Below are 11190 nucleotides of genomic sequence, written 5' to 3' on the forward strand. Positions count from 1 at the left end.
AGTAATCTTTTAAATTAAGTTGTAACGCACAAAAAATTGTTTCTTTCTTATTCAGCTTTCTTATATATAAAGATGTGGGTGCATGATTTATTTAAATATTATTTGGAAGGAAAAATCCTTCTATAGAAATATATGTGTGTGTGTCAAGAATACATTTATATTTTTGATAAAAGCTTTGGACAACTTTACCACCGTTATTTGAAAAGTTCACGTTTACTTACAAATTCTAATCGATATGTCAAGATCCTTTTGAAAAGCAGACGTGAACTTTTCAACCATAGTCGATAACATCTTGCTGCGAAGTAAAATAGAAATTTTTCATGTGCTTGAAACGAAAGATTCAGATTATCAGCTGACCGGCTCGACTTCCGGTACACCGTTGGCAACGCAAAACACACCGGATGGTCTTCCACCATCGTCCCTTCCGACCCAGCAGTCAAATAATCATCTACAAGGACTTCCCGCCTATTCGCATAACGACTATAACAATTATCCCACCTTACCGGTGAGTATTGCGTCGATGAAAGTTCTTTTAATTCAATTTGTTAATTTCTTTGACTTTATGTCAAAGATTAATTTTCCAGTAAACATGAATTACCAGTAAACATTTATAGTGCATTACATCGATGATGTTTACTGGTAATTCAAAAAATTATTGTCCAACTATGAAAATGTATACATAAATATTTTGCGATAATGCCAAATACAATTTAAAATAATAGATATTGTAATTTTATAAAGATGCATACGTAGAGATTTTTGTAATTGCGTTGATGTCAAATACGAGGTTTAAATTTCAAAATTCAAAATGACAAATGCAATATGACGGGCACGAAAATGAAAATATCATCAAAATCTCATAAAAATGCGTATATCAAATTTTTACCGTCATTGATGTCAAATATGATTAAATTTCAAATTGACAAATCCAATATGGCGAACACGAAAATGGCAAATGTCACTAAAGTTTCATAAAAATGCATATGCTAAGGTTTTTCAAATCACTGACCGTACATACATCCTGTGTATATGGCTATGCATAAATAAATAAATAAAAATTGTAACTTTATTTTAAAATTTTAATATTATTTAGTCTTGTTTATTTTGATATAACATTTAATATAAATAATGTGGAAATTGAATAGTGTATTATAATTATACAAAACGCTTTAGTCAATAGTGGCCAAAGCCAATTCTCTAACAAACTTTAACAATTCCCTCCAGAATCTATGTTAAATTATACTTTGTTGTCCCGCTCAGTGCAACTATATGCTGTATACTTGTTATAGCCAGTGTAACTGGATGTTCTGATTTCATGAGAGAGAAATGAATGTAATACGACCCGCTCGCAACAAAGAGAGACTTTAAACAATTAAAGTCGATAGTTTAAATCACGAGAATTTCGTTAGTCAAGCGAGCGAAGGACGTTTTAATAAAGTTAATAGGTTCATCCAATGAGATGGGAAACTGAGGAAGTGGAGTGCAAAGAAATGGAAGAAGCGAAGCAGTTCGCCGAATCGCGCCGTTGTCGTACTAGCGCGTCGTTTCCGTTTTCCCTTCGAGCTTCGCGAAAAGCTTCGGCCAACGTTTTCAAGGAAGTCCTCCAGCGGTATAGTTTGAAATAACAGTATCCATCCAGGAGAGGATGGTGCTGCGTAAAGTTTCAACCGGAAAGCAACGCTTCCAGCAGTTCGAAACTAGAAAATTGCACTGTCCACGTTTCTCCTCTCGATTTTAGGGAATATTCTGAGGTCAGAGAAATTCTAACGTTATGATTATACAGATTTTTTTTCAAATAAAATTATTTTCAATAGCACAATAGTTAAGATAAAAACGCAAAGACACAACTTTATATTCGTAACTCGCATTAACGAACAAAATACGCTCAATTTCCATTACGTTCGCGCGGACTTTCTTTCAAATTTTCTTCGATCTCCTCTTCAGTCCCTTTCGTCACGATTCGCTGAAACTTCATCCTCAATTTCACACCAAATTAATTGCTAATTACCACGGGGATCTAAAGTTCTGTTAGTAAAACCTCGGCAGGAACAAAACTCCAGAGTGGAAAACTTTGATTATCGCTAAGGATTTTCGTATTCCGTTTTTCCCTCGGTTAATTGTTGCTTTTTCTTTAAATACCAATTGTTCAAATCCTTCCGTTGAATTTGAAACGTTTTCAGAATTGGCGGTATGGATGATTATCAGCGTTGAATTCACCGTAACCTTAAGCACTCGTCGAAAATTGTAGAAGTTTGCTAAGTCTCTCAATAAAATATGAATTTCCATAGAAAATGTAGATAGAAAGTCTGATGGTAATAAAATGCGGTACAAGGATCAGCTTGGGCTTTGAAAATTTATGGAACTGGCGTTTTTTTTAATCCTTTATACGATAAAATCCCACGAGCTAGCTCGCGCTTCGTTCACGTCGCACCTTTTCCCGTATGTTCCTCACGAGGGAACATTGCCCGCTCTGTTTTGCATCCAATTTATAGGAAATGGCGTCGAGTACTCGAGGGTTGCCGTCCTAAACAGTCAAAGGAACTCTCGCCGTCAAAAGTTTTCCATAATACGTACCAACTAGTCCAAGTGGTCTCTTAGGAATATTCAAGAGTGAAAATTTCGAAAGTTGAGAATCCGTCCCTGTATTATCTAAGTCCAAGGAAAATGTGACACGGAAACTCTCCCGGTTTCTTAGGAATGCTTTAGCCCTATCGCCAAAGTTGGCTATGTCTCACGAACAGGGGATTATTTAAATGTCCGGTCGTACGCGTCGCAGTATAATGGTCGCATTCACTTTGAGAGGATTACGCCCCGCGCACACATCTATAAACCAACGCTAATGTATTGAAATTGGTTTAATCTGCTGTTACCCACGTGTCATTAGACATCCGAGCGGACTTGTTGCATAATACGCGGCAGATTCGATCGATGGAAACAATACACGTACTTAATCCCTAATCGGATTCAAAGCTCATGTAGAACCCGGCGATTATTGTATATTTCAATGAACTTTATTCAGATAAAGTTAGCGGAAAAGTATCCTTCTGTTTGTTATCGTATTCATAACGCAGGTGTACATGTTATGTTACTGTCAACTGTTTTAATATTCGTCGCCGCTTAGCCGGATGATCATCGCTGTTAATTAATCTTATTTAAAAGGCTAACAAAAAACTTTTCTCACAGCAATAATCTCTTTCGTTTAGCATTCAAACATTTTTTGTGTAGCCAGTCCTAATCTTCTTCTTCCAGCTATCTGGGGAGGTGACGTACGCCGAGTTGTGCCTAGCGAGACCGACCACCTTGTCGACTCTGGCAACCGACGCCAAACTGGCTAGTCTCGGCGGCGGAGTTGGCGGTCTGGGTGGTCTTCAGGGTTATGGTGGCGGTCTCGGGGTGATCGTGGGCGGCAAGCCGTACACGAAGGAAGCCACAGTCTACGCCTGCATCGACCACAACGCCAGGCCGCCCAAACTGGACGTCTCTAACGCGCCGTCATGTGCGACCACTCCAATAACGACGGCGAACGTGCTCCAGGATTCCACCGTCGCCACCGTCATGAGCGGCAAGCAGCACCACCCGGCGAGAGAGGTCGTAACCGTCCGCACGCCCTTGATCTCGACCCAAGAGAGCTGCGTATAGGGACGCGACTCCGACGCGCTCAACGTCAACGAGTACTACGTCTGATATGGCCGCCGGCTCGTGGCGATCGTGCGCGTCTTCACGGTGCGCGACCTTTTGATTCCTGGACTTGCGGTGCTTTCCCCGGTAACGTCCCCCTCGAATTCTCGGGAAAAGGTATACCTAATATGAATTATGAGTCTCGTCCGGATACGAGGCAATCGCGCGCACGTCGAGCGACGTGATCGCTCGTTTTTAGACGTACGGACATTCGCCCAGCGATGACCAGCGAATAGCACTGCTTCTCGTGTCTGAAATGGACGAACTTCTGATCGTGACTGACGACGCTGTACAACGAGGAAACAAAAACGATCGGACAGCTACGCTCCGGTAAGACTCACGTGAATGTACCAAGGATAATGTAAAAGAAAGAGCTAGATGTCTTTGTATGCGACTTATTGCACGGTTTGCAATCCTATCGAGGTAGCTGATGATACGAATATTCAGGACTGACCAAATAATCTTGAAGAATACATATCGAAAGAGATTCCAATAGAATACGGCAACTGAATTCTTTCGTTTTGACATTCCATTGTGTTCCGAGCACACAAACGGCAAAATATATCATGTGATATAAAAATCTATAAGAGAAATGTATCAAGTTTATAACTGCCCAATTTTCAGAGGTTCTATTTATCTTTGGTATGACATGAAGGTATGCAGAAAAATTAATGAAATACAATTCTGACGAACCAACAGTTTTATTAAAACAGTTTTGGATTTCAGTAGAAATAAACGTATACATTCCAGATTTATATTATAATTTATATCGTAATGAAAGAAGCCAAAGGGAGATACGTGTATGAATATTAACATGCTCTTAATCGAAAATATTTCACAAAATGAAATTTTCATAAGAGAACATTACCATACGTGATCATTTTGATTCTAAAAACATCTAAAAATTTTATGAATATTTATCCAAAATTCTATTAATTGACCGAATGGCCAATGGAATAAAAAGAAATATCTCAAAAAAAAAGTAGGTTTTTACGTTCCGCAGCGGATGTTCGTGCCGCGAGAGGAAAAATCGATGTATCTATGTCTCGCAACGGCGAATGTAAATTTTCTATTCCCAAGAGTATACTTTGTATTACAAAGTAGGTATGGGGATAAAGAAGATCGTCGCGTTGAGTGTATTTTCGTAGAATGGCGTGTCTTTATCGACGATATGCTCTCTCCGTCTCTTTCTCTTCTTTTTTTCTCGGAGTGTCGTATCGTGTCGATTACGTCGCGCCAAGTGCAACAGTAAATTTCGGAGAACGGAGAAAGATCCGCGCTACGAGAGAAAGATCGACTTATTTCCGCGAAAATCCGCAAAATATTTCCGCGCTGGCAGTCGCGACGCGAAACAAGTGCGCCATATAAAACATAGCAGTTACGAAAATCCGACGTGAAGATTTTCTCAATGTTGGACATGTTCTCATCTTTTTTCCGTGTTACCATTTGACTTTATTCTCTGTCGAAAAATAAAATTTTACGAACAATTCAAAAATACAATTTCCGACTTTTTATATCATAATGAAATTGTAAGTAAATGTATGCTTGACCGAACAAATTTTAACGTTAGTATTAATTTGTTTGTTAGGAAAATAATTCAATAATTAGTCATGTACTGCTGTTCGATCGATTTTTTTTTAATACGTATAAAATTAACTATTATTCGTATAATATGATATTATTCGTATAATGTGGTGCAGACTGATGTGCGTAATATTTTAACAAATTCAGCATATTACATGAGAACAGTGATTTAATTAAATCGATATGCCGACGTGTCGACATTTATTCAGAATTGTTTACAGTACGCCCCATGGAAACTTTTAAGGTAAGAGTAAAATTGCTAATTATAAAATAATGGAACTATCGATCTTCTCTTTTGCGGCCTGAATTCGTTCTTTATCTTTCTATCGTTACAACTTACTAGTCTATTTGCGCGACGTGTGAACGGAATAATATTCACACGGAAATTTTAGCGAAAGTCGAATTTTCACAATAATAATGCGACAGGAGTTTCTTCCAAGATGACCTGACATACTCGTATGCGTGCAGCACTGTAAATAGCAACTTTTCCTCGAGGAGACGAAGGCTCGAAGATTAAATTTAGACTATAATTATTGAAATTACCGTGTGCGTGGGTAAAGAGTCTGCTGTGCTCCGAAAATATGTATATTAATTCTAATTAAACAGACGTACCTTGTACATTGCGCATCGTTCAATAGCGACGAACATCTATGCATTATCCGCATAATTACGTTTCGTTCGATCGGAGGATATTTTGCGACGGGATCGGAGACAATAACGTTGCGGAACTGTTAAGTTGAAAGCGACTCATCAACGGTAAATTATATCGTCCTATATTCTTCGAAACTTAATTGGAGTTTGAGCTTTAGTGAAATATCTCAATCCGGAGTAATGCTTTACTTTTTAATCGGTTATCGGTTTTTATATTCCTAGCAAGACAACTTTACTTTATATTGAAACTATACTGACTATCCAAATTTGCAATGGAAACAGCACTTGACTTTCTCACGATAAAAGTCATTAAAAAGAAACGTTTGAAGATTGATATAGAATAATTTTCCATTTATATCCCATATGTTACGTGTAATTAAGTCGTAACAAATCCGATATAATTCACCGTTTTAACCGTCAATTTTTATCTTTGCTTCCCACTGATCCCTTAACATGCAGACTGACGTGACATGCGACGGATAAATGTGTGTCCTAGGACTGCCAAAACGCGCACAACCCAACTGCCACGTGTCGCACTCATTTTCATTGAGTTCGCCATCGGGACGATGAAGAGCGGTCAGAGAGTATTTTTCGCGCGTCGCCGTACGTTGTGCACCGTACAAATGTACACGCGTGTACATCTTAGAGATATATATTATATATATATATATATATATAGGTCCTCGTCGCACTTATGCAGCGGAGACAGAGTGTAAATACCTTGTACATAGGAACATCGAGACAAGAGAGAGACTTTATTTGCGAGATGCCCGAGGTTAAACCCCTACTTGTTTGAGGGACGACAGAACAAGCACGAAGGATCGTTATCGACGAATTCGTTAACGACATTACGAGGTACGTTCGCAGGAAAATCGTTTTTTGTGGTAGTACACGAGAGAGAAAAAACGAATAGCGACTCTGGCTCGCAAACTCTCTCTCTTTCAAGTAGAACTTTTCGAATTTTGTGATTATTATACGGCATGAATTATTATATTCAGTTTCTTATTTTATGTGAGTGCGTTAATTGCATCTTTACTCCCGATACTTCCATCGTTCTTTTTCGTGGCTAATTAATATTAACGTACAACGTAATTGACCGTTATTGACCGTCGTCACCGTCGTCGTCGGTCGACGGACACGAAGAGAATCGACATAACGAGCGTTCCTTCGTGTACGCCCCTTCGTAATTTGTAAGATATATGCTCCGATGTACAGCGCCGAGATATTTTTTCAGAGAGTGTGCGTAATACAATACCTCCGCGTATATCGTGATGAAGTCTTGGGGCGCCTAATCAGGCGAGGCCCATTTCGAGAGTGGGCGAAACTGTATAATAATTAAACGATTGGATTGCGATTAATGGTCAGACAAAGAAATAAAGATATATGTATATGTACGTGTGTGCGCGTGTTATATGCCTGCGTGCCTGTGTGTCGCGTGAACGCAAACACGTGAATCTCTCACCGCGTGTACGCACGTGACCATGGCGATCTGTGCGATCGAGGATTAAGAATAATTAAACACAAAGAGATATATGTGTGTGTATGTGTGTGTGAACATGCGCTTACTGTTTCATAATTTTCTCATAATTTCTTATTGTAGAGAGAGAGAAAAAAACTATTTATGTTGGTTCTTCCATCATTTTGATTTTACAAGAGAGTATCTCATTAACGCGGACAAGCATTGCGAGTCCCGAGTTATATTCCAGCTATTTTTAGATAACTCAAAATTGCGCTTTTCTTTTCATTGTAGTTAGAACGTCGCAGTTATTTACGTTGCGATAAAGGATTTTCAAGAATTCACGGAAGGGTTGAGATGAGACCGTGCTCCTTTTTTCCCCCTTTTACATCCGGCGCTCGAACGAGATCGAAGTGGACAAAGAAAAGAGAATTATACCTCGAGTGCTCCAATTGAATCTCTGCAAGATCGATTTTCTCTCGACGCAAAAAATATCGAATTGTTTAAACTGTTGTTCTCTTTTATATCTTGTTCTATTGTACTGGACAGATAACGCATAATCTTCTGTTTCCACCTACAGCAATTTTATTTTCTTACGTTACGTACTTCTCCGTTAGAAAAAAACTCTTGCGCAATTACGGCTCAACAATGTGGACTCCTTGAATTTTCAAGTTAAAATTATTTCTCCAGTTTTCAATGGAATCTGTAATCATCTACATTCGATCTTTAATTTAACTTTAAATAGTTATTTACCTGTGCGCACGTTTAATCGCAATAATGCCTGATAATCTGGCCTGGCTATACTTATAACTTATCACTCGTATCACGTACGATGCATACAATAGCTGCAGTGCAGTAGTAACTGCAGTGGATCACTCAGTACACCAGTGTGTCTCTGTACACATGTACAAAAGTTCGATTGGCGGAGTCCTTCCGGTTTTCGCAGGTATTTTAAGCACGCGCTCCGTTAACGATCGCGTACACTTCTCCTCGCGCTTCCTCCTTAAATGCTCGCTTCTCGCATGCTGCAATACATTCCACGTTTCCTGTCAAATACCACGGGCGCGTGTGAATGCGGTCGCCGCGAAAATTTTGACGGTAATAAAGAAACGATGGCCACACGCCGAGATTCACGACGCAACCCAATTCCGCATTCATGCGTAATGAGCAATTACAGGCTGATACATGTCAGTGCGATTTTGTGCTTCCGACTAGTTAGTTTGACGTTTAAGTAGTTTCGAGGGTGCTAAATTTCCATTGTGTTAGCACACTTTAGGTTCTTCAACAGACTGAAATATTATCATAATGACATATCATGTGGTCTAGTGATTTTATAAAATAAAATTGGCGGAAAACTTGAAATATTTATATAATCAGTTTACCGTCCATTTTTTAAAACAAATTTTTTCAATTCTGATCTCTCTCTCTCTCTCTCTCTCTCTCTCTCTCTCTCTCTCTCTCTTATTGAAATAGTAAAATGTTGTATGGATTTTCGAAAATGTATTTATTATATAAATAATTTTGTATAATGAATTATTGCAATTATACCCTGTCCTTGTTCCGAATCGCACTTTTTAATCCATGATAATCGGAAAAAGGAGCAAGTCGTTCACAGGAAATTTCGCAAATAAGAATTGCCTGTTAAATCATCACGTTCGAGCGGGCTTCGTTTCACTACAGTCTCCAGTTGCACTTTATACGGGAGCTGCATTGCGGCGTGCATGCACCCGCGAGAGAGGAGCCTCTTGAGGCTAAATGGTGATTTGCCTAGTCCGCCGCGTTTTGCCAGTTTCAAAAGAAGCCCCTACATGAAAATCTGCATCGGCTTATCAAATCTGAAAGTCAATTCCAAGCCCCGGCGCCTCCATGACTGGACTCCGCGGTACGAGTCTATTAGCTTGTACCGGAAGCACCAAAAGCCCTAAAAAGCATCAAAAGTCGTTTCTGTAACGGAATATTCATCAACGCTTACGTATCACTGCCACGATAACCGCCGCACAATTCGCCGACGTCTCGGAATCCGTAATCCATCCCCGCATAGCACAGATATTCCTTTCGGGTTCTTTTGAGTATCTATCGGATATCGAAGTGTACCACAATGTCCGAATTTGGGAATACGGAATGAACATTAATTGCCCATTACGTGGCACGATGGAAAATTGCCTTCGGACTTCCGAGCACATTCGAGAGATTCACTCGTTTCTCGTTCGTTCGTCCTGAATATTCGCGAAAAAAAGATTTGTAATATTCCGTTTGCATTCTATTTGTTATTGCGATTTTAATTAACGTCATAATTATCGATGAGTAATTGAAAAGTATGAGAAAAACATCAATCAGGTGCGAAAAATCGGTGTTTAAAATACGGTGCTTTTGCAAGCTCAAAGTTCGAAACATTTTTTTTATTGAATATTAAATTTGACGCTTGACTGGTGTTTGACTTCCACTCTTCGATTGACGCTGTTATATTTGACGCAATACTGTGAATAACGAGAATTATGACAAAGAGCCTGGCGAATCGCGTCTATGTTGAATTGTACATAATCTTTTGGACGAGTAAATGTGTGTGCGTTTGTTTGTACATTCTTCTGTGGTTACACGCGTATGTGTATGTATGTGTGCATGAGTGCACGAATGTTTCATGAAATTTCACCTGGCGAGCCTGACAAGAGAAATGCGAGCGTGTCAAAAATTGAAATTGCGACGACCATACTACGTGTATTTATAATATAATTATAGATCTCTCTCTATAAATATATACACACCTCAACGTAATCAGAATAAACGTGTTGATATAAAAACCGACGAGACTGAAGAATCGCTGTCGATCTTTAGATGACTTTAAAGACTTCGGGAGTTGTGTCTGTTTTTTTTTAATATACGCATAATAGCAATTATGACAAAATGTCTTTCTGTCTCTCTTCTTTTTCTTTCCGTTTTCCTATGTGTAATTTAACTTTCGCAGTTCTTTAAAGTCAACCAATGTTCGCTAGAAAATTAATTTTTTACGACCTTTATATACCTACGTGTATTATATCTTTAATGTCCGTCATAATCTGGTTGCAGGTAAGTGTAACTTTAATATTATTCGTCATTAACGCTATTTATAGCCTGGTAACGAACTTCTCAATTATTTTTTTTATTGTAAAGAAACGTCTTCCTATACAAGTAACAGAATTTTACCATTCAGCCAATTACATAATGCATGGCAGTGTGTGTGTATGTACGTCAGATATTTTGCGGATATTAAAAACGCGTGGCATAATAAAGCAGGCAAAATTAATACTGTGTATTACACTACGGCGAAATTAGAAACGGTGCCACCACGTAACGAACATTTTGTCGCGTTTCCTCCTATTAATTACGCGGAGCTCGAAGTACGGAGAGCCAGAGACGCCGAGTTTCATTATTTCATTTATCATGCACACCTATACGCGCGGTAATGCGCGACTCCCGGGAAGGCAGGATTACGAGGATGGTGAGGTGAGAATTCGCAGAGGTTCCCCCGAAAGAGGTTCCTCCCTTCGCCACGTATATATATCGGCCGGAACGACCTTCACGTTCCTCCCCTTCTTCCGCCAATCCGGTTTCCCCGACACGTGCACCGTGCGTCCCGCGAGCCCTCTAGAGATAACATAAATCCTGGATCGTTCCGACAAGCATCTCCGTGCCAGCCTCTCGTCTCTCTCGCCAATTGTCTGCCGGCCGTTCTCGCGAAATGGCGTTTACGTCGAGCGGCGACGCGAGATTGCGAGCGAGTAATTAAAAAATCGTCGAGAAAACCTCCACTTTCTCTCTCTCTCTCTCTCTCTCTCTCTCTCTCT

At 39.5% G+C, this 11190-nt stretch overlaps 1 protein-coding gene across 3 annotated transcripts in view; it reads left to right on the forward strand.

Moving 5' to 3' along the window:
- The window catches only part of LOC105834897 (nephrin), a 289371-nt gene extending 279200 nt beyond the window's left edge, over positions 1-10171 (forward strand). For all 3 annotated transcript variants that reach the window (XM_012677732.3, XM_012677733.3, XM_012677734.3), the window contains 2 exons: positions 339-505; positions 3250-10171. In XM_012677732.3, coding sequence (XP_012533186.1) covers positions 339-505; positions 3250-3639 — 557 coding nt within the window. In that variant the 3' untranslated portion in view covers positions 3640-10171. The remainder of the gene's footprint in view (positions 1-338; positions 506-3249) is intronic.
- Positions 10172-11190: the final 1019 nt, after the last annotated feature.

The sequence above is a fragment of the Monomorium pharaonis genome, chromosome 7 (assembly GCF_013373865.1).
Source record: "Monomorium pharaonis isolate MP-MQ-018 chromosome 7, ASM1337386v2, whole genome shotgun sequence".
NCBI lineage: Eukaryota > Metazoa > Arthropoda > Insecta > Hymenoptera > Formicidae > Monomorium > Monomorium pharaonis.